The sequence below is a fragment of the Phocoena sinus genome, chromosome 6, assembly GCF_008692025.1.
Source record: "Phocoena sinus isolate mPhoSin1 chromosome 6, mPhoSin1.pri, whole genome shotgun sequence".
In the NCBI taxonomy this organism is placed as follows: Eukaryota; Metazoa; Chordata; class Mammalia; order Artiodactyla; family Phocoenidae; genus Phocoena; species Phocoena sinus.
In genome coordinates, this window is record NC_045768.1 from 104,163,120 (window position 1) to 104,186,257 (window position 23,138).

General features: G+C 50.3%; 1 protein-coding gene across 3 annotated transcripts in view; it reads left to right on the plus strand.

Annotated features, from left to right (window-relative positions):
• The window catches only part of DPYSL2 (dihydropyrimidinase like 2), a 116,506-nt gene that overhangs the window by 86,534 nt on the left and 6,834 nt on the right, over nt 1-23,138 (plus strand). For all 3 annotated transcript variants that reach the window (XM_032634124.1, XM_032634126.1, XM_032634125.1), the window contains exons 5-11: nt 939-1,000; nt 1,503-1,583; nt 2,336-2,404; nt 7,419-7,539; nt 16,304-16,460; nt 17,143-17,284; nt 19,324-19,494. In XM_032634124.1, coding sequence (XP_032490015.1) covers nt 939-1,000; nt 1,503-1,583; nt 2,336-2,404; nt 7,419-7,539; nt 16,304-16,460; nt 17,143-17,284; nt 19,324-19,494 — 803 coding nt within the window. The remainder of the gene's footprint in view (nt 1-938; nt 1,001-1,502; nt 1,584-2,335; nt 2,405-7,418; nt 7,540-16,303; nt 16,461-17,142; nt 17,285-19,323; nt 19,495-23,138) is intronic.

The window sequence follows — 23,138 nt, forward strand, 5'->3', positions numbered from 1 at the left end:
CTCGTCACACTCACAGCCCTTTTCTTGTTAAAGAAACGTTTCTTAAAAATCGGCCTGAAAGGCAATCGGTTTACCAGAGAAACGACATTTATTATAGATCTTCATCTGCAGGGTCTTCTAATTCATCTTCTTGTTAAAGTCCCAACAGTTAGGAACTTTTATTTTTGACTTTTAATTGTGGTAAAATACAACATAGAGTACACTTTACCATCTGAACCATTTTTAAGTGTGCAGTTCATTGACGTTAAGGACATTCACATTGTTGTACAGCCATCACCCCCATCCGTCTGCAGACCTTTTTTCATCGTTCCAAAATGCAACTCTGTACCCATTAAACAATAACTTCCCCTTCTCCCTCCTCCCAGCCCCTGGCAACCCCCATTCTACTTTCTGCGTCTATGAATTTGGCCTATAGGTGGAATCCTACGGTATTTGTCCTTTTGTGACTGGCGTATTCCCCTTAGCAGAATGTCCTCGAGGCTCATCTCCATATTGTAGCCTGTGTCAGAATTCCCTTCCTTTTTAAGGCTGGATAGTATCCCATCGTGTGGCTGGACCACATTTTGTTTATCCATTCCTCCACAGACGCATTTTGCTTCCACCTCTTGGCTATTGTGAGTAATGCTGCTTGAACATGGGTGTACAGATACGGGCAATTTAAACTTTTGATACAGTTTTAACTTTAGAGAAAATTGTAAAAATACTATAAAGAATCCTTACGCACCCTGTTGCCAGATTCGCCTGTTGTTCACGTTTTACCACATTCGCCTTATCATTCTCTCTGTCTCCATCTCTGTCTCTCTTTGTCTCTCCCTCTTTCTCTCTCTTTCTGTCTCTCTGCATACATATGCATAATATGATTCCTTCCTTATTCTCTTCCAGATTATTGGTTTATCTGTTTGTCACGTCTCCACCTCTCTGTTTTGTCTGTCCACTAGGGGTAAATTCCTTCCTCGTGTACATGGCTTTCAAAGATCGCTTCCAGCTAACGGATTCCCAGGTGAGAAAAGCCTGCTCACTGGCATTCGGTATGTTCGGACCACTGCTGTTGTCTTGAAAGCTGCCTCCAGTGAGTGCTCAAGGGAAATGGCTGGTGGGTGAAGCCCCTGATGTAACTCCCTTTAGGGAGGGTACGAACCCAGTGCCCTGGTCCCCCAGGACAGGTGTTCCACCAAGCTCTGGAATCGGCCACCTGCCGTGGGCCAGTGTGGCCGAGAGGTGTTCCCCGACCCTCTTTAGCAAACCTGGTGCAGAGAAGGTGTCACCCGAGAGCTTCTCCTAATTCAAGCCCTTTTAGGTTACGCTGCCTCTGCTAATTATCGGTTAATTACCGAGAGGTCCTGCTCTGCCACCTGTGGCCAGAAACACTGCCCTCGGGCGTGGCCTTAACAGAAGCAGCGAGGGGTCCCTGTGCTGGTCCCTGTGGCTGTCAGGGAGGTGTTGTACTTGTGACCAGGAAGACAGAGGTCCCCGTCTCTGATCCCACCCCCTTCCTCTCTCAGATCTATGAAGTCCTGAGTGTGATCCGGGACATTGGAGCGATTGCTCAAGTCCACGCGGAAAACGGTGACATCATTGCAGAGGTATGTGCTTTCTCTTCATCACCTCGATGTGACCCACAGGGTGAGAGGCAGGCTCGAGAGTGGAGCAGCTTCCGTAGCTCAGCTCCGGTGGGGAAAAGCGGAGTGAGCCAGTAGGACTGTACAAACAGCCTCACTGACAGCGTGAATGTTGGGGACGCACGTGCCGTGCCGCTCGGCATCTTCTGTAGGACGTGTAGCCTTTCCACAGAGAAGTCCTTCCTCTCGGCGCTGTGACGCGGCTGCCTGTGGATGTCCACGTATAGATGTTTTACACTGTAGCCCAGGGCTGGGGACACATTGGCTCTCGGCATCCCAGGGGACAGCTGCACATATTTGGGAGGCTGGAACCGATCTGTCATAGCTCGGGCAGCAGTGGAAGCAGGGTACCGTGCCCTCTCTTCGTGGGGTCTTGGGATGAGAGCTGAGTGGTCAGCGTGCCAGTTTTTTTTGCGGTACGCGGTCCCCTCACCGTGGCGGCCTCTCCCGTTGCGGAGCACAGGCTCCGGACGCACAGGCCCAGTGGCCATGGCTCACGGGCCCAGCCGCTCCGCGGCATGCGGGGTCTTCCCGGACCGGGGCACAAACCCGGGTCCCCTGCATCAGCAGGTGGACTCTCAACCACTGCGCCACCAGGGAAGCCCCAGCGTGCCATTTTGAGGTCTTGCCCGAGTAATTTTTACCCACGTCTCAGCAGTCAGAGCCATCTGGGGTCCAGCTCTCCCTGAAAGTCTGCTTTTCTTTAAACATTGCAGGAGCAGCAGCGGATCCTGGATCTGGGCATCACGGGCCCTGAGGGACATGTGCTGAGCCGGCCCGAGGAGGTGAGCGTCTGTGGAATGGAATGCGTGAATCCTTGTTCTGGGGCAGGCGCCACCAGAGCCACGGAGAACCCACTTCCTGCCTGTTGAGAATTGGGCTCCTCGGGTGCTGGTTTTGGTTCCTCTGAGAAGTCACATCACCCACTGAGAAGTGTCTACACAGGCAAAGTGAAGGGTTAGACTGTGCCGTGGGGTAAAGCAGTATGGCTTGTTTAGCCTAAAGACTCCTCTTTCTGTCTCTAATTCTTCAAGCCCTTTCTTGGGTAGACAGACACAAACAGCTTTTTTATTAGCCTCCAGCAGTTGGGGTTTTGTGGTTCATAAACCAGGGCCTCCAGAATCTTACCATAACAGCTCTTCTAAGTGTCTAGAAAGCAGAAGGGGGACTGTAAGTTTTTCCGTGATAAGTCTGCACAGGGTATAACATAATCAGCAGGGTGTGGTAGACAGAATCTTTCAAAATCGAGGAGGGAGAGTTCAGAGCAGGGTTCTTGCTGGCCCCGACGCTGAGAGTCACCGTCCTGGGTGGCGAGGCTTGTGAGTGAGGAGGGGGTGCTCACATCTTATGTGACAGAGCACCTGTTTTTCTAAATTAGAATCTGTGGTCTCTGAATGCTTTTCAGGAGTTGGCTCTTTAAGGAAAGGCTCAAGGTCAGGCGTTGGAGGACTTGGCAGCTCTGAGCAGAGGATGCTGGGGGTCTCGTGGAAATGAATAGATTTTTGTCCTTCCAGGAAAAGAGACAGGCAGAGGGGGCAGATAAAATCATCACGGGAGTGGATGGTGACTTAAAATTAGGATTTTTCCTCCTGGAAACAGGTGGAGGGAGTTGCTGGGTGAGAGGGGTACTTGCACAGATACTCCGAAGATTCCTTTCTGTGCCTTTGTTTCCCCTTCAAGGCTGGCCTCGGTGATCATTTTAACCGCATCTCCCTGGATAAAGCTGTGGGAGTGGGAAGGGCGGCGCAGGCATGACGGTCCCCAGACCCATCCTCCTTGGAGGTGGCTGGCCCTGCGTTCAGTCTTGAAACAGTTTTGGGATCCAGCCTTGGAGCTGCAAGGTCTCCAGGAGGGGCAGAGGGATGCCTCTCCCTTCTTTTCCTTGTAAGCCCCACTGGGAGCTAGCATTTCCTGAGTACCCAGAGGTGCCAGACACTGTGCGTAACAGCCCACATTTCAGCTTTAGAGCGTCCTGTGAGGGCAACGCAACACAGCCTCCTTCTCACAACTCCAGGGGACGCCATTCAGTCCATTGCACGGCTGGATCCAGGGGACCCATTCCATTCTGCTGCCTTTGTGTGGTGCTGCCCGGAGGTGTCCTGCAGTGAAGTGTGTCTCGTGTAAAGAAATCACGGGGGGTGTGAAGTTTAGCATCAGAGAGCTAGAAAGTGCAAGCAGTATCCTGCCGGAAGCCAGCAGGCCTGTGTGTAACCAGGTGGTGACACTTGGGGCTGGGCTTCATTGGAAAGTGGACTCTCACCTCATCCGGTGGCTGGGCTGGATCAGCTGGGAAGAGGAAGAGGGCATTGTCCTCTGGGAAAAGCAAACGCCCCTCTTCCTGATACCTGGGGCTCCTCGTGAGAGCCGCGCACTTGTTTCCATTTCAGAGCCTTCCCTGGGGCTTGCTTCCGTCTCCCCCACCGTCTCCTTTGCATCCCCAGGTCCCTGCAAACCCCAAATAGAAAGCAAGCCCGCCCTGGGTTTACTGAACAGGCCAAAGCTATCAGAGGAGAGGGGTCCTGGTTGCTATTTTGACCACAAACATCAAACCTGTTTTTCCACATCGAGGCCGGGAGAGTTCTCTTGTAGCCGCTGTTGTACTGCGAACCTCAGAATCCCCAGCCGTAGATTGGGAAGGCTCTTTCAGGGGCTGGCAGAGCGGCAACGCTCCAACACGGGGAGCTTCTGGCTCCTCGGGAGGGTCCTGTGGTCTCACGAGAGGCTGCTTTGGGGACTTTCTCTTCTGTCTGCTTTCCACGGTCACCTGCCTCTCAGCTGATTCAGAGGCACCGACTCTAGGCCGGGCACAGCATGTGGTGCTTCCCCTGAGCAGGTGCACCTCTAGGTCAGCCCTGTGAGCTGCCAGGCGCCAGCCGCCCCCTTCTCCCTTGGCTGCTGGGGGTGGTTTTTTAGTTCATCGCCAGGAATCTGTTAACAGTGTGTTAAACCTCTGTAAGAGATAATTAGGATAAAACATGGATGCATTCTGAGGGAACTGAGTTAACTTGTGCTTGAACCACACAAAATCTGTTCTTCTTCCTGCTGGCCTTTCCAACCCAACCGTGTGAGACTGCCAGTCGGATTTCCCCCAGTTTTCAGCTGAGAAGATTGAGAGGGAGACGATAGGGGATGTGGAAATCTAGAAACCTCCTGTCCGTCAGTGGTACCCAAGCACCACTGTTATGTGTTATGATGGAGGCCTGTGGGGGACGTAGAAGTGGATGAGAAAGTGGTCCCTTCTGAGAGGGATTCCAGACAAGCTGGGGAGGAAGGGGGAGATGCAAAGTAAGTAGGGGCGTGGCATGTGATGGAGTTCTGAGCCAGTTACAGCTGTAAGACAGGTGTCTGGGGAGTTCCCTTGTGGCCTAGTGGTTAGGATTCTGGCTTTTCACTGCTGTGGCCTGGGTTCAGTCCCTGGTCGAGGAACTGAGATCCCGCAAGCCGTGTGGTGTGGCACAAAACAAACAAACAGAACACACACACACACACACACACACACACACAAAGACTGGTGTCTGGGAGGAGAGTGGGGCACTGGAGGTAAGGGTGACAGAATTCTTGATGGAGGAGGGAGCCTCCTAACTGGGCCTTGAAGCATGGGATGGCTGGGGTATGCAGACAGCTGGGGACCTGGGCCGCAAGGGGAGTGTCATGTACTGACACTTCTGTGCGTGCCTGTATAGGTTGCTTTGCTCCCTGGACCTTGGGGTGGTCCATCTTTAAAACCAGAAACCAGGGCTCAGGTGACCCCCTAAATCCCTGACAGCTCTGTAAGGAGACAAATACAAAATTTTATGTTTAAACTGTAATACTGTTGTCATAATATTGAAGCCAGAGTTCACTGTGTGTGAGACAGTTTATGTTTAATATCGGAGGCATACACATGTGCACCAGAACGGTACACGTGGATCCTTCCATGGTTCTGGGTGAAACGTGGAGACGTGGGGTTTACATGACCTTCTCTCTCCGCGAGGTGACCTTAGAGCCTCTGCCCTCACGGCAGTTGCCCGACTACGGGGTGGGGAGGGCTCAGAGCTCACCTTCCAGCGGATGAGCCAATCCAGACAGGGCCCTGGGGCCCAGATTCTCCCACCAAAGCAGTCTTCACAGAAGCCAGTGCTCCAGGGTAGGGCCCCCTAGAACTGGCACTTCTGCTCCATTTACTCCCTAATCAGCATGACTGTGCATTCTGGTTCCCCCGGGGCAGTCCTGGTCCAAACCCGTTGCCCCGTGAAGTTATGAATAGCGCCTCTGTTCGCTTTCAGAAGAGTCTGGGTTGGGACAGTGAATTTGGGCAGTCACCTGCACCCCTGGAAGCCATGCAGATTCTAGTGGCGTCCTGTTTGCATTTCACCCTGTGGACTTTTATGGTGACCGCAGAGATGCAAGACGTCCCTCCTCCGTGCTGCCTGGGCTGGAGGCCCTTGTGTTGCAACTGGAGCCCAGGAGAGGGGAGGCCGATTGTTCAGCTATGCCAGGAATTAGAAACACTTGGATGTTTAATGAGCTTTTTCAAGAGCTGTTTGGTTTGCCTTTGCGTCTCGAGACATCTCTCTTCACATAGTTGAGGCCCAAGAGACCAAATGTGAAGGATGTCCTCGTATATTAAATTAGATCACCCCTTAGCGCAGTTGCGGAACTTCAGCTCTTGGCCGAGCTGCCGTAGAGACTGGTTAGCTAAGATGATTCAGTCCAGAGCTTGGTCATTTCTTATGAAAAGTAGCAGCTCTTTATGGAACAGCCTAGCTTTAACCATTAACCCAAAATGAAGTCACTTATTTGCTCAGTAAACATTTTTGAGCACCTGCTGGGTACCAGGTGCTATCCCGGGAGAACTGCCCAGAGGATGCAACAAACCAAGGAGGACCCAGTCCCTTGCCTGAAAGAGTTGGAGCCAGCCTTTTTGCCCGGATCCGGGAGAGAGCAAAAGGCTTTCTGAGGTCCTCTGTTACATCGTCTCACTTGCCCCTTCAGCTGCTCATGCCAGGCACACACTGCTGATTCCCCTGTACGGTATAACGGTCTAAGAGCTAGTCTCACCTGACCGGTAATCCCTTGGGGTTATTTAGCAGTAATGCCAAGGGATTACATCATTCACTGAAGCATCCTGCTTAAAGAATCAGGTTTCTGGTTAGAGCAGCCCTCCCATCTCGTGCTGAAGGGTGTACCAGTCTGTGGCTGGTGATGATTGGTTTGCCTATACAGAGGGGCCTTTGGTTTACACAAATCTGCCTGCTCCGTTCCCAGAGCCCTGTGAGGTCGCATTGTTTCTTAGATGATGCTGGCTTCATTTGTGGGCGTGGGACAGAAGCCCAACTCAAAAATTCATCACTGAATGTTCTGACTGGAGACCATGCCCCTGGAGTGAATGCACCAAACTGGGAGCCATTGGTTTCCAGGCATGGTGGTTCTCAAACATTAGCGAGTGTAAATATCACCTGGGGTCCATAAGAGCCACATTTCTGGGTCCCACCCCCAGAGTTACTGATCCTGTGGGTCTGGGGGAGGGCCCGAGGCACCTGAGAATCTGCATGTCTTACAGACCCCAGCCGATGCTGACCACGCTTAGAATCATCCACAAGGGCCAGGAAGGAATTGCCCCATCCTTTCAACCAATCAATATCGAGTGACACTGGGCACGTCACATCCCCCGCCTGCAGTGCCACTCACGGTAGAGCCCTGAGGACACAGTGGTCTCTGGTTCACCGTGGCCTCTCCCGGTGGGAGGAGGGTAGAGACGGGCTCAGGGGGACAGACTGAGCGTGGGTGCAGTTCTCACGCTTGGATGCTCTACTGCAGGTCGAGGCTGAAGCCGTGAACCGTTCCATCACCATAGCCAACCAGACCAACTGCCCCCTGTACATCACCAAGGTGATGAGCAAGAGTGCCGCGGAAGTCATCGCCCAGGCCCGGAAAAAGGGTAAGCGCCCCCTGCGGTCTGACTGCGCGCAGGTTCCGGGGGCGGGGGGGAGGGCTGCTTTTCCAACCCCTCCTGCCAAGTGGGTCGTTCTGCTCTCCTCACGTTCCAGCATTAACCTAATTACAGCTGGGCACGGCGGGGAGCTCCAGTTTCTTGCTGTGTTCCGGGGCCGCGGCCGTGTTGGCATCTATTTAAAGCCGCGCACAGCGCAGGGTGGGTGGACGGGCACACTTGCCTCCTGCCCCCACTTCTGTAGAGAAGTCGGAGTTCGTTTGACGCAGTCTAAATGGACCAGGCACATACACAGATGACGTCAGTCCATGCGCCACAGAATCCTGGGGAACCTTCTATGGCTAAGCACCGTTCCCCTCCGTGGCTGGTAGTGATTTCCGCTGGGGTGTGTGAGAGAGTCTCATGGGGGCGTAGGATGGGGATTTTGCCCTGGCCGCCCTCGTGTCCTGTTCTCCTCGTGCTGGAGTGGCTTTTTGTAGATTATAGCGATATATTCTGGACTGAGGCTGGTCCTCTGTTCCAGCGGGAAGGTTCTTGGAAACTAATTTACTAAGTGCTGCTTCCAGGAGATGTGCTGTGAGCACCTTAATGCATTATGAATGCAGCACAGCCCTACTGAACCTGCCTTTGACTGTGAGTACGGGTGATCACACCACGTGGTCTGTGCTTGGGAGTGTAGCTCCACTTACAGAAAGAAAGCCTGATCCTGTTTAGTGGACTTGGGGTGGATCTTGTCTGGATCAGAACATGAGTATCATAGAAGAGTTCTCCCTCCCTCCCTCCCTCCCTCCTTTCTTCCTTCCTCCCTCTTTCCCCATTTTATTTCCCAACCCGATTGCCTCTTTGCATTTCTCCAGCTCGGTGTCTCCATTTCTCTCTTGACTTTCTTCTAGCTTTCTCCTGGTCTCTGTGCCACTTTCTTGGTGTCTCTCTCTCCCTCCCCCCGACCCCTCATTCTTTTTTGATTCCTTTATCTCTCCCCATGTGTCTTTCTTTCTCTGTCAGCAAGGGAGAAGTCTGACCTCTCTGGTTTGTTTCTGGTTCTCTGTGGGGTGTGATCCACGTGGATCCGGATTTTTTCACTGGTGGGTGAGTTGGTGCAAGACTTAGAACAAATTGCTCAATGACCACTGAGTCAGCCCGTCCCAGGAGCTGACAGCCTCTAGATGGACCCAGCAATGAACTCCTAGCCCCTGTTCTTTGCAGCTCCCCTGGGGCCTTTGTCCTTAGGCTCTTCATGAAATGGTTGCTGCGATACCAGTTTTTTGGAAACCTGCCCTCTCCTGGCAGCTAGAAGGAACTGCCTTTTTGAAATGGAACATTCGCTTCGAATCGGCTCTGAGTTGTTTCTAGGAGACATGTGGATGATTACTGTCGGTGACCCTCCCTCACCTGGGCCCTTTATCACCCAGGCACACATTTGCAATACGGGAATCAGCCTGAGCACCCAACGCTAATCACAGAATCGCTGCTTCCATGTAGCGGGGTGGGGTGGACAGCTGGCACGACGTGTGCAAAGGGGAAGTTGGGGGCTGCTTATTTTAGTAACCGTACCATACCCAGGTGAAAATTAGAGATAGAAAGTTAAGCGAACATTTTAATATAGTTTTAATATAATTAAACATTCGATTTAGCAGAATTGAAACACCGAGGCCATGTTTTCCAATTCGGATTCTCACTTGTCTGAATTTCAAGATGGAGGTGTCTCGGTTCTGGGGCAGGTGGCACTGGCCCTGCTCTGGGGCTGCAGAGGGAGCTCTGGGCTCCAGGCCTCCCTACCGGCAGTGCTGAGGCTCCTTTCTCCTTTCTGTGTCTCAGTTTTCCCAACTGAAGACGCAGAGCTGGAGTCCAGGCCCTCTCAAATATCCACGACTCAGCACCCCAGGATGTCGTTCTGTTGTCTTTATGACTTAGACCCTGTGTGTGTATTGGGGGCTGAGCACCAAGAAGGGACCACTTCAGTGGTACATAACATATACATACAATACACCATAAAGCTGTATTGAGCGTTAGGGCTCTGGGATCAGTATCCTGTCCTGGATGAAATCCCAGCTCCACGAGGCACTAGCAAGTGATGGTAGGCAGGGGACTTACCACCTCTAGGTCTCATTTTCCATCTTCAGGGGAGGATAGTAGAGGTGACAAAGGCAAAAGGATGATGCTTAAATGAGATAATGCACGTAAGGGCTATGAAATAACGGTACCTACTACTATGATGATTAAAGAGTGAAGGGCTGGTTTAACTTTGGGCTTGTTAGAAGAGCAAAGCAAAGATGCCTCTGACCTGGACCCTGGAGGCAAGTATGGGACGCTGCCGACATGCTGTGGCTCCTTTTCTTCCCCTGTAAAATAGAGAGTTCCCTTATTTATTCCACGAACTTTTACTATGTGATACTTAAGGCGTTTGAGCTGGAGGTGAGAAATGGTCCCAGCCCTGTTAGCTCCTTTACTAGCAGTGGGAGGGTGCAGGAGCAGATGGTCACATGGGAAATAGTTTATCAAAGAGGTGCGAGCCAAGTATGGTTAGAGCGCAGAGGAAGGTGCCACTGTTCACAGACACGCAGTGCAGCCCCCTACCCGGTCTTAGAGGGGTCAGGCTGTGTAAAGCAACTCAGCATCTCTGTGCGAATGTGACCCGTTGAAAAACCAGAACTCCATCAATGGCTAGAGCAGTAGCATCTCCCCTGCTGGTCTCCATGTGCCTCCCACCCAGAGACCTGCAGGTCCTAAGTCCAAGACAGGAGGTGTTTAGGTAAGTGAAGGTGTGAGATGGAGCGTGAGTGAGGACTGTTTCCACGGGGCTGCATTGCCTGTGCTGCTTCCTTCATTCTGTGTCCTTCCACAGGACAACGTGTCACCAACCCCACTCTGCAGATAAGGAAATGAAGACACAGCCAGCACCACGATACCTTGGGCAGTTTTCACTCTTCAAAAGACCGTAGACACAGGTCGATGTAATAGGCTCATGTCACAGAAAGGAAACTGCAATGCGGAGATTAACTATCTTGCCCCAGGTCATCCAGCCCGTGGGAAATAGAACCCTTAGTTCCAGACTCCGGGGCAGCTCTCTTTCCACCGACTGTCGGGATTTCTTGCGAACAGGCACCCTCCGTCTGCATTTTGTCCACGTGAGGGGTCGAGCATGGCGCTGATGCCTTCCGTGTGTGAGTGGTGGCGTGTAGGCAGTGCCTGATGACCTCATCCCGTGCACACCCCTCCCCCTTCTCCCCCCTCCCCACCCCCGGAACCCAGATGCAGAAACGTTCACAACCCAAACTTGAGACGAGACTTCCTATGCCCCGCGGGTCAGTGGGAATGGTGGCGATGTAATGAGAAGCACATGGTCACGGGCCCCGTGAGGACTGACCCAACCTGGGGGACGATTCTTTCGTGTTAAGTTAATGCACAACCTAGTAATCTTGAACCCAGAGAGTGGCCCATGGGTTGGGCTGTGAATGTTATAAAATCTCACCAAGATCTGTGTTGGTCAGGTCTCTGGAGAAACACAACCAATCGCTCTCGCTCGCGCTCGCGCGCTCGTGCTCTCTCGCACTCTCTCTCTCTCTCTCTCACACACACACACAGACACACACACACACACACACACACACACACATTTTAAGGAATTGGCTCATGCCATATGGGCACTGGCAAGTCTGGAGTCTACAGGGTGGGCTGGCAGGCTGGAGACTCGGAAGAGTTGCCATTGCAGCCAAATACCCTCACCTTAATGGCAGATGCTTGCAAGTTGGGAATTCAGTTCAGCCACTTGCAGGGTGAGACTCTGGGTTCAGTTTTCAGCTGGTTTAGGCTACTGGAGATGAGGATCTCTTTTGGGGCAGATGTAGAAACGTTTGGGTCATTTATGGGACCCTTGAGCTGGGAATTTGAATCCCTGAGTCATCCTTGCCTTTCCCCACTTTGTCCAGTGTAATTAGGAACAACCAGCTAATCTTGTTATACTCGGTTTGACAAAAATGTTCTAAGGTGTCAAGTACACAGTTACCCAGAACTTTGCCTGTTTTAAGTACTGGGTGTGGTGTTTTGTGCATTTCTTTTGCCCCATCACGCCATGTACTATCAGTGCTCTCTTAACTAGTGGGAGTGGAGTCATTAGTGCTTTAAATCACATCAGATTAGAGAGCCAACTTCAGAAACCCCAGAGCCAGTTCAGAAAACTTTAAGATTCTGTTCCTTTAGAACCACTCTTGATACCAAAATCTGACAGGGTTATCCATGGACAGGTGCCAGGGTGTTGAGTTCTGGCCTGGGGTCTCTGAGAGGAGAGGGAGAGTGGTGTGTGTGTGTATTTGTGTAGATTTTTGTTTTTTGTTTTTTTGGCCATGTCAAGGTGCCTGCGGGATCTTAGTTCCCTGACCAGGGATTGAACCCAGCTCCCCCTGCAGTGGAAGCGCAGAGTCTTAACCACTGGACTGCCAGGGAATTCCCAGTGTTTGTGTAGTTTCTCACTGTGCTTTTGTGGCTGTGTTTTGAAATACACACACACACACACACACACACACACACACACACACACACGGTTTTCCGTTGTTTCTGCTCTGGATTTGTCCTCTTGCTTCTCGTTCATGGGAAATGACTAACTGCCCGGGCGGAAGCTGTCAAACATATCTAACCCCCAGCCTTCCTTTATTCTTCATGAATGCGCTCAGGCCCGTTGTAAATAAATACCACCCCCAGCCCTGCTGTTCCCAGCCATCCTAGGGAGCCTGCCAAAGGCCGGCCTGGGATCACATCCTTCAGTTTAGACTTTCCCCGCAGAAGGAGAGCATGAAGATCTAACTGCCACGAAGAAAACATCAGAAGTGTGTTTGGAAGAGGGCAGAAAGGCCAGTGAAGCCTGTTTGCTGGTTTATTATTATTAGTGGTAATTATTTCCGGCATGCAGTGCAGTGATGTCTGCGGCCTGACCGAGGTCCAGAAGCCCCATCCATGGCTGTCTCAGGTACAGTGTTTATAAAACGGGCAGAGGTGGAGGCCTCCTCAGGACGGTGTAACTCCTGCCCTGCCTTTGGGGGCCGAAAAGAAGAAAACCCAAAAGACAGCAAGGACCTCTGAATCCCTGAACAGGGCAAAGCAGGAATGAGCTGCAAAGATGGCTTTCTCCCTGACTTACTTCACTCTGTATGACAGACTCTAGTAAGTCAGAAAGAGAAAAACAAATATCATATATGAACGCATATATGTGGAATCTAGAAAAATGATACAGATGAACCTATTTGCAGGGCAGGAATAGAGACGCAGATGTAGAGAATGGACATGTGGGCACGAGGGGGAAGGGGAGGGTGGGACGAACTGGGAGATTAGGATTGACATATATACACCACCATGTGTAAAATAGATAGTGGGAACCTGCTGTATAGCACAGGGAGCTCAGCTCGGTGCTCTGTGATGACCTAGATGGGTGGGATGAGGCGGGAAGTGACAGAGAGGTCCAGGAGGGAGGGGATATATGTATACATCGAGCTGAGTCACTTTGTTACACAGCAGAAACTAACACACCATTGTAAAGCAGCTATACTCCAGTTTTTAAAAAAAGAAAGATGTCTTTCTCCTTCTCTAAGTGCCCACATCTTTGCTTGGCCCCGGCCCAGGAGTCCTAGCTCTGCCTTGGTCTAAGGAGGCAGGTCTGGTCAGCAGTGGCCTTGAATTCTGACCCACGTCTGGGTTTTGCATAGGCCGAAGGCCGAGTTCATTCCCTTGCGGCGAGGTGCATGGGCCGGGACATGGAAGGGATGGGCCCTGTCTCCTCTACCGGCTCCTCCACCCAAATCTGACTTGTATTTTGCAGAGTAAGATGAAGGCCGAGGTCAAGGGCACTCACACTTGTAGGATTCAGGACACATTCCAGGAACCAGCCCCTCCTTGTACTCAAGTTTCCAAAGGCAGGACTGAAGTGCGGATTCAGGGAGAGGGTGAGGAATATCAAATTACGGGAAGATCAGGAAACTACTGATGCTCGTCCAAGGATGTCCAAAGACTGGCAGCCACTCTTTTTCTCCAGGCAGTTCTGTCTCTTGATTGGTTTCATGTCCACAAAGCCAGGAAACCTTTAGGGTTGCGGATCCTTTGTTTTCCTAGTGACTCGCCCAGACCTCACCTTCATGCTCAGTCAATAGCCAGTGGGACCTCCAGACTTGGCTGGCTTGGAAGAGCTACCAATTCTGGCCGATGCTCCAGTCGAAAACTGTGGCCCTTGGAGGAGCTGGGGCCTGCTCAGCCATTTGCATTTCATAGACATGTACCTGACAGCAGCCAAGGCCTTCTTGTTGCGGGGTTTTACTACTTTGGGATGAGCTAGAGTGGTTTTTGCAGCTGCCCAGCAGCTCCTTGACCCAGTCCTGCCTGGGAGGCTTTGAGTAGGTCAGGAACGCTGGAGACCTTCCAGGTGATTCTGAGCATTACCCGTCTCTTCCTGGGGCTTCCTTCAGAGGGAGGCTTCCCCTGAGTGCTGGAGCCCTCCCTCCTGCTTGGGGATTGTCACCGATTTCCTCAAGTGAGCTGCCTGCCGGGCCTCTAGGGCCTCTAACACTCCCTGGCGGAACAGAGCGTCCTTTGTGAGATTCCTGAGGCTGGGGTCAGGGTAGGGGCCAGCTCCCGGAGCCAGCTCTCAGGGCAGCGGCTGTCCCAGAGTGGGTGTAGTGCTGTGTTACCAAGAGATAAAGTCTTGGAAGAGGCCGCGGAGAGGAAAGGAGACACATTCCAGACTGAGGAGTGTTTGGTCTTGAGGGCCCTGGGTTTGGAGAAAAGGGCCCACTTGGCAGGACCACTGTGGGGGCAGGGGAGCCCTTGGTGGGAGCAGGTAGAAGAGGTGAATTCCCGGTGGTGGTGAGGCTGGCCTGGGATCAAACTCTAGCTCTGAAGCCTTTACTTAATAAAATATCTCACCCTTCAATCAGCTCAACGCACATTTACTGAGTCACTTTCCTAAGGGTATCTCCATCAAGTGGAAAAATCAAAAATTGATTATTATTTTTAAAAAAATTGTATTGGCGTGTAGTTGATATACGGTGTTGTATTAGTTTCAGGTATGCAGCAAAGTGATTCAGTTATGCATATATTCATTCTTTTTCAGGTTCTTTCCCCATAAAGGTTCCTACAGAATACTGAGTAGAGTTCCCTGTGCTGTACAGTAGGTCCTTGTTGCATATCTATTTTATATATAGTAGTGTGTGTATGTTAATCCCCAACTCCTAATTTATCCCTCCCCTCCACGTTTCCCCTTTGGTAACCATAAGTTTGTTTTTGAAATCTGTGAGTCTGTTTCTGTTTTGTAAATAAGTTCATTTGTATCATTTTTTAAAAATTAGATTCCACATATGTGATATCATATGATATTTGTCTTTGTCTGAAAAATCAAAAAATTTAAAACCAAATGATTATTGGATTATTGGAGTGGAGGACGGGATGGAGTTTTTGGATGATGGTAGAGAAGAGACCAGTTTTGATGTGAGGCCGGCCAAGATGCTTCAGTGAGAAGTTTGTTTCTATCCTTGAAGTCAGAAGGGCTCCTTGGGAGGATTTTATGCAAGAGAGTGACACGGGAAGATTATGTTTTAGGAAGATCACTCTGGAAGTGCCATGGAGAATGGATGAAGAGGTGGGGAAGGAGGTGAGCTGGGGAGAAATGAGGAAGTCCTGATTTTAAGGGAAGGTATGCAGAGTGGAAAGGAAAGGATGCATTTAAGGCATTAAAGCATTGGCATTCGATGGATATAAATGATTCCCAATTTTCTGGCTTGGACATGAGTGGATAGAGAAGAGGACGTGATTTAAGCATCAGGAAATCAGCATTCTTTCTTGACAATATACTGAATTAGGCTAGGCTTCTGCAAACTCTGAAATCTCAGTAACGTAAGTGTGCAAAGTCCTTTCCTTTGCCCTCTTACAAAGTCTGCTGTGAATCTGGGGACCCTCAGGCTGGTGACTCGGGGATCCAGGCTGTCTCTTGGGCAGGTGTGGAGAGTTGTGTACTTGCTCTCAAATGCTTCATCCCACTGATGTCACGTATTGTTTCCTCTCTCAGCTCGTTAACCAGAGCTGGACACTGGGAGAAGGGCTGGGAGACACTGGGAGAGCAAGGGGCATGTTTTGGTGAGCAGTGAGGTCAAGTGTGAGGTGCCCTGCATCACCCAAAATAAGAGTCTAGATGGCGCTCGGGATTGGGTGTTTGAATGCAGTCTGAGCTGGAGATTGTGAATAGATTCGGGAATCAACAGAATAGGAGGTGGAAATGTTTGGGATCCCCTAGCGGGAGAGGGTTGAGTTACAAGAGCAGGGGTAAGGGGGAGGGATTATTAGGAGGTTGGCATTACCATACACACACTACTATACAGAAAATAAGTACTCAGCAAGGACCTACTGTACAGCTCAGGGAACTCTACTCAATACTCTGTAATAACCTGCATGGGAAAAGAATCTGAAAAAGAATCGATATATGTATAACTGAATCACTTTGCTGTACACCTGAAACTAACACAACATTGTTAATCAACTCTACTCCCATATAAAATAAAAATTAAAGAAAAAGAAGGGCTTCCCTGGTGGCGCAGCGGTTGAGAGTCCGCCTGCCGATGCAGGGGATGCGGGTTCGTGCCCCGGTCTGGGAGGATCCCACATGCCGCGGAGCGGCTGGGCCCGTGAGCCATGGCCTCTGGGCAGGCAGTGAGTCCCAGCAGTGGTGGTTTCCTCCCCGCTCTTTGCACAGCGCTCAGCTCTGCTCTCTGTTTCTCAGGGACCGTGGTGTATGGCGAGCCCATCACCGCCAGCTTGGGGACTGACGGCTCCCAGTACTGGAGCAAGAACTGGGCCAAGGCTGCTGCTTTTGTCACCTCCCCGCCCCTGAGCCCCGACCCGACCACTCCGGACTTTCTGAACTCCCTGCTGTCGTGGTGAGTGTTGGCGACTCGTTCCCACCTTCCGTTCTTGGTCTTTCCTTGCACCAAGCTGACCGGCGGGTTCCAACGTGGTGGGCAGAAGCAAACTTGCAAACAGAGACCTCGTTCTCCAAACTCGGATTGCCGGACAGCAGCAGGGGATTGTCACCCTGACGCTTTTGGGGGCAATTCTGGGTAAAAACAAGGGCCATCCTGAAAGTCAACCAAAGGGGATGAATGAGGTAGCAGAAGGGTTCCACTGTGGTGCAGTGTCACCCGTAAGATACCTCACAAACTAGACGTAGATACACAGCGTTAGAATGAAGCTTCCGCCTCAGGCCATAGCTTCCCAAATTTCCTGTCTCCTGAGGAGAAGACAGTTAAGTCAGAAACTTTCAGTGGCCTGGCCCATTAAAAAGTACATTCAAGGGCTTCCCTGGTGGCGCAGTGGTTGAGAGTCCGCCTGCCGATGCAGGGGACACGGGTTCGTGCCCCGGTCTGGGAAGATCCCACATGCTGCGGAGCGGCTGGGCCCGTGAGCCGTGGCCGCTGAGCCTGCGCGTCCGGAGCCTGTGCTCCGCAACGGGAGAGGCCACAGCAGTGAGAAGCCCGCGTACCGCAAAAAAAAAAAAAGTACATTCAATGATGATCTGAGGTCAAAGATTAGTGAAAAGCCAGTGGTATGTTTTCCTTCCAGTGGAGATCTCCAGGTCACTGGCAGTGCCCACTGTACCTTCAACACTGCCCAGAAGGCCGTAGGAAAGGACAACTTCACCCTGATCCCTGAAGGCACCAATGGCACGGAGGAGCGGATGTCCGTCATCTGGGATAAGGCTGTGGTAAGGGGCGATGGTCTCACACAGGGGGAGGGCTCAGCTTTCTCCTGCCTCCTCATCCGAGGGCCCTGGGCCTCATGCAGGCCTGGAAACGGCAGTTGAGAGAATTCTGGAAACTGGAACTTGTGTGGTAATACTTCTTAGGTTTAGAAATATAAGACCACTCCTCAGAGGTCATTTCCTCCTAAGTATCCCATATGTATTTGTCACCATTATCGTCTGTGGACCAGTAGAGACTGGAAAAAACCAGTCTTTACAATATGACTCTTTCGATCAGTCCAGAAAAAGCTTCCTTAGCAACCTGGTGACTTAGTTAATCCACTCGTGGAAATGGACTCAGTTTCCTTAAAATGGTCTTTTGGAGTCTCTGGGCTCAGCCTGCTTTGAACATGTCCTGACCTTTAAGGGATCTGTGGGTTTTTTTATTTTTACTATTTTAAAACGTAATAACAATAGGTTTTCTGTTTCTTAATGAATTTTTTCAATTATGTAAACTATGTATCGTTATTCCAAAAAGAAAATAAAAATCACTTATGACACCCTATTTCAGATACAACTGCAATGAACGTTTTAGCAAATGTCTTTCATTTTTTGCCAGTGAGAGATTGCACGTGTGTGTGTGTGTGTGTGTGTGTGTGAGTGTGAGTGTGTGACTGGAATACTATTTTGCAGCCTATCTTTTAAAAAACCTATAGCATGAAAAAGTCTCCACATCCTTAAACATACTTGAACAACTTGGTTTTTAAGAGCAGACCATTCCATCTTAATGCTGAACTGTAATTCATTTGTAATCCTTTGGTTGGTCACTTACGTTGTTTCTGATTTTCTTACTGGGATGAACACCCTTATAGCTACATCCTTGGATACATCTTTAATGATGCTTGTAGGAGAAACTTCTAGAAGTGGTAGTGCTGGGTCAAGGGGTGTGCATATTTTTAAGGCTTTTGATATATATTGTCAAAATTCCTCCCAAAAAGATTGCACCAATTTGTATGCTGCCAGCGATATGTGGCATTACCCAGTTACTTCTACCAGGTCTGAATTGGTGTTATCATCAAAAAACCCAGAGTATCACCGATTTGATTGGTGAATGTTGTGTCTCATTGTTTTACATTCAGTCTCTTCAATGACTGACTAAAGTGTATATTTCTTTTGTATGTTTTTGGCCATTTGTATTTTTCTCTCCCTCTTACTACCTGCTCATTTCCTTTGGCCATTTTTCTGTTGCATTTAGAGCAGGTTTCCGAACTCAGAGAAATGCATTCATCTCCTCAAGTTCTGCATTTAAAGGGACATGAGGCGCAAGTGGTAGAGACGAGAAGGTGGGGGGCAGGACATGGGGAGTGTGATTGGCACCCAGGGTTTGCTGCGGGACGGGCGGCTGAGACTCCCATGTTGGCTGGCCTACAAGGTCTGTGCCTGTATCTTTGAAGAGGACATAAGCCAAATGATGTTTCCTGAAGAGGCCCTGCAGCCCCTTCAAATTTTTTTTAAAACTTTTGACTTTGAAATGATTATAGATCCAGAGGAACTCGCAGAGATAGGACAGAGAGGTCCTGTGTACCCTTCACCCAGTTTCCCCCATGGTTACATCTTACATAATTAGAGTGTGATATCCAAACCCAGAGATGGACAGTGGTGCAACGCGTGTGTATAGTTCTGTGCCATTTTGTCATATGTAGATCCATGTAACCATCACCGCAATCAAGATAGAGATGTCCTCCGTCACCACAGAGACCCCTCTCCTACTGCCCCTTTATAGTCACACCCACCCCTAACCCTTGGAAGAATCTCCGTCTCACCCCTGGTCTGTGCATCTCTATAACTTGGTTATTTTGCCAATGTTATATAAATGAAATCATACAGTATGTGACCTTTGGAGGTTGTTTTTTCCACTCAGTATGATGTCTTTAGTATCCAAGTTGTCGTGTGTATCAAAAGTGTGTTCCTTTTTATGGCTAAGTAGTATTCCACCCTTCAACTTTTTAGTCTGCTTTTGTTGTGTGCGTGCGTGTTGTGCATGGGTGTGTTGTCCTCCTCAGGTCACTGGGAAGATGGACGAGAACCAGTTTGTGGCCGTGACCAGCACCAATGCAGCCAAAGTGTTCAACCTTTACCCCCGGAAAGGCCGCATTGCTGTGGGATCCGATGCTGACCTGGTCATCTGGGACCCTGACAGCGTGAAAACCATCTCTGCCAAGACCCACAACAGTGTAAGGCCGCGTGGACCCAGTCCAAATGAACTACAGTCACAGAAAGGGACAGGGGCAGGGAGAGTCCTCAGGATTTATGAAAAGAACTCGCTGTGATAGGAAAGAACTCTTCCCGACAGGATATGTTATAACTTGCAATTTACTGAGAAAAAATAGCTCTTTCCTTTTCGTTAGTGAGGTCAATAAGACTGTTAATCTTATCACTTTGGAGTACGATGGCCTCTCTCTGGATAGAAGTCTCTATCTATGGACCTTCCGAGCCTCCAGCCTCATGCCTGGATGTCAGAAGCTTCTAGAAGTCAGGCAGCGTTCCATTTTAATAGTTTGGTGCAGCACCTCTCATGCCGTCCCTTGGTGCAAGGGATCCAAATAAAACATTCAAATGTCCACTCCCGAGATGCCCACTGGGCACTTTGATTCTTTGAAGCAACTGTTTTCTCATGTCAGTGTTGTCGTCCGAAAGCCTAAAAGGCAGATGCTCTTATGTCCTAAAGGAATGAATTGACTTTGAAGAAATAGAAGAAATACTCGGGCAGCCATTCTGATTAGGAGTTTAGGATCTGCAGGTCTGGGGTGTCTCTTGCCTTTCGGTCTAGACTGCAGAGATTGGGGATGCCCTGTCTTGTTAATGGGACCCTGGGCAGGTGACTTCATGTCATGTCTCAGGCTTGTCAGCTGAGAATGAGGAGTTTAGATGAGGCCCCTGGGTGTCCTGTGATTCTGCGAGGTCAGTGGGCATTAGGTAGAGGTGTAGGTGCCATTGGTTCTTCGTAGAAAAAATTGTGTGTGTCTGTTTAATATCGAGAGGCCAAGGACAAAGGGAGAGCTTTGGAAAAGAAATGGTCATAGGACAGAGTGTTTTATGTCAGAAACCCATATGACTCTTGAAGTGAATTCTTAGTGAATGAAGAGGCTCTTCAAGATCAAGGTCTAAATTGAAAGCCTGCTCAATGGGGAATCTGATTCTAGATTGCCCACCCCGGGTGGCCTGGACCAGCAAGTCCCGACACCTCCTCCAAGGGCCAGCTCAGGGCTGGGCTTCTGGCATTTCTCCAGGACAGCACTGGACTCTTGGCCAAATCCCAGTCCTCTTTCTCCTTTGGGCAGAGGGGCTTGAGCTGCCCTGGCACCCGTGGGTGCCAGGATGGTGGGTGCCTTTAGGGAAGGCTGCTCGGCTCTCAGTATTAATAGTTGGCTTTTCTCTTCTCCCGCACTGGCTGGCTTAGCTACACAGCAGAGCCTTTTAGCCGCACCAACTTGTGACTTCGATCATAACCTCCCGGGGGTCCAGAATTGGCTTCTTTATGGGCAGGGGTCCTAGGGTCCTGCCTGGTGAACCTATCTCTTCCTATGCATTTAGCATCACAGCTCCATTTACCCTTTCATTTGGCCTTCTCAATAAAGGGATGGTATTACTATCCCAATCGGGAAGATAAATAAACGGACACTTAGAGAGCTTAAGTGACCAGTCTAACATTACATAGCTATTTTGCGGTGGAGCCAGGATTAGAACCCAAAATTGTCCAGGGCTCTTCCCTGCCAGACTGCGTGTGCAGCCTCTTGGTCAGGGTTAGAGGGAGGACATGCTCCTCCTCCCTTCCAGAGTCCCCCTCCCCAGAGGTAATGGAAAGGGCAGACTGGACTCATCGTGTAAGCTGCAGATGACCTAGCTAGGGAGCCTGCGTTTGGAGTTCTTAACCCAGCACAAGACAGGATGTAAAGGAGTGATGGTTTGAGAAGACAGATGCTGCTCTCTGGACATTCAGTAGCACTGCCCTGGCTTTACCTCCAGGCAACCCCATATGGGAAATCATGGCTTCCAGAAGTGCCGCTTGCCTGTCCTCACCTGTTTGAAAGAGCCCACACTAAGCATGCTTGTGCAGCTTTAATTATCTGGGAGAACGCAAGCAAGAGGCTTTCCCCGTGTGATACAGTGTTTCCTACCACGGGGCTAATTAACTTTAGTTTGGAGTAGTTAGCTAACTTGTTGGCAGCACTGTTGCTAAGTCTCTTCTGGATTTGCCAAGCATCCAGCCAGATGAGTCATTCTAGGAAACCTATGTGGATAGAGGTTAAAAATGTCTCCACCTGGTAAGTGACGAAGCCTCAGTGCCTCACAGTTGGACAGAGTAGGCTCTGAATGCCCCGAGCTGTGATCTGACCATTGAACTTGTTCATTTTAAGTCACTTCGAGTCATGGGACTGGTTCCTCCATCTTTGAAGACTGGGAGGTGGCCCAAAGCTCTTCTGGGCACTGTGGTCCCTCATTTATAGGCAACTAAACTCAAGATCTGCGTCTTAGGATGTCTTCGACACTAAAGGGCTTGCAGTCTTGTTGGGAGAGTGCAATAAAAAACCAGTTAATCAGGGATTTTCTAAATGCCTAATTAGTGATGAGTAGTGGGCTAGATGCTTTTGTTCCTTTTATTTCTTGTGATCCTAGCATCATTTCTGTAAGGTGGGCCATGTCCCCTTATAGATGAGGATGCTGGATCTCAGATCAGTGCAAGGGATTTGTCCAAAGTCACTCAGCTGGCCAAGAGCAGACCTGGGATGTGGACCCCAGGCCGATGGCACCATGGCCAAAGTTGTCTCCATGACTCCAGGAGGTCACAAGAGGAGCTTGTATAGACAGCCGTGCAGGAACATGGAAGAGATGGGGCTCAATTCACCCCTTAAAGGATGACCCTTTCAAAGGTCTTTTCAGAGCGGACGGAATTCTCTGCTGGTAATCTACACCCATATGTTTCTTCTTGTGTTGTCATTTTCACATAAGCCTTGCGCGGGAGGCAAGTGAAAAAACTGAAGGTCTGAGGCAGGATTAATTTGATCTGCCTGGAGTCACACAACTCCTGAATTTCACCAGATCTAAGATGCCACTGATTTTAAGATATTCCATTAGCTTAGGCGCTGCTGTGAAAGAAAACATACCCAGGAGGAGGAGTCTAATGCAAGACTCCTTTAAAAATACGCCGTGCTGCCGAGGGCCAGCTCGTTCTGAGTTTGGGATGATGAGATGTGGATCTGCCAGATAGAAAGTGTGGCAAAGAATATGGCCTTCCTCAACCTTGGCATTGGGTGCAGAAAGGGCAAGAATGGCTCCTCTGAACTGAGTCAGGCAAGTTGGTCTGAGTCCTGCATCCAGCAATGGTCCAGAAAAACCAGAGGCCGAGACTTTCTCATAAAACGGCCTCAGTGTGGTCATTCCCCAGACGAGTGGGAAAAGCTGACCCCAATTCTCTGGAAGGACTCAGTTCAGCCTAGGCTGCCACTGACTGTGCAGCTCCACGTGCTGTGAGACACGTTCTCATTTCAGGGATGAGTGTCTTAGAACCGATGAAAAGCTTGGGGGGGACACACTTTGGTCCCGGGAATCCACGTGTAGAGACCCCTTCCCTCCCCCAGGTGCCTCTTTCCCTCATTCCTTCAGTAGCTTCCACGTTACACCTTTGAGTCTCTGAGTAGGGCTGCCAGCCCCCTGTTGCCCTTTTCTATCAACACCACTGGTCGAATGTGAGCTGTAGAGCCAGCCTGAGGCTTCTCCATACTCACCAGCCTCTGCACCAGGCAGGGGTTGTTACCCTGAACGGCAGTGCAACAGCTCTAGTCACAGACAGACTCTTCAGTGCTGATAACCTGGTCTG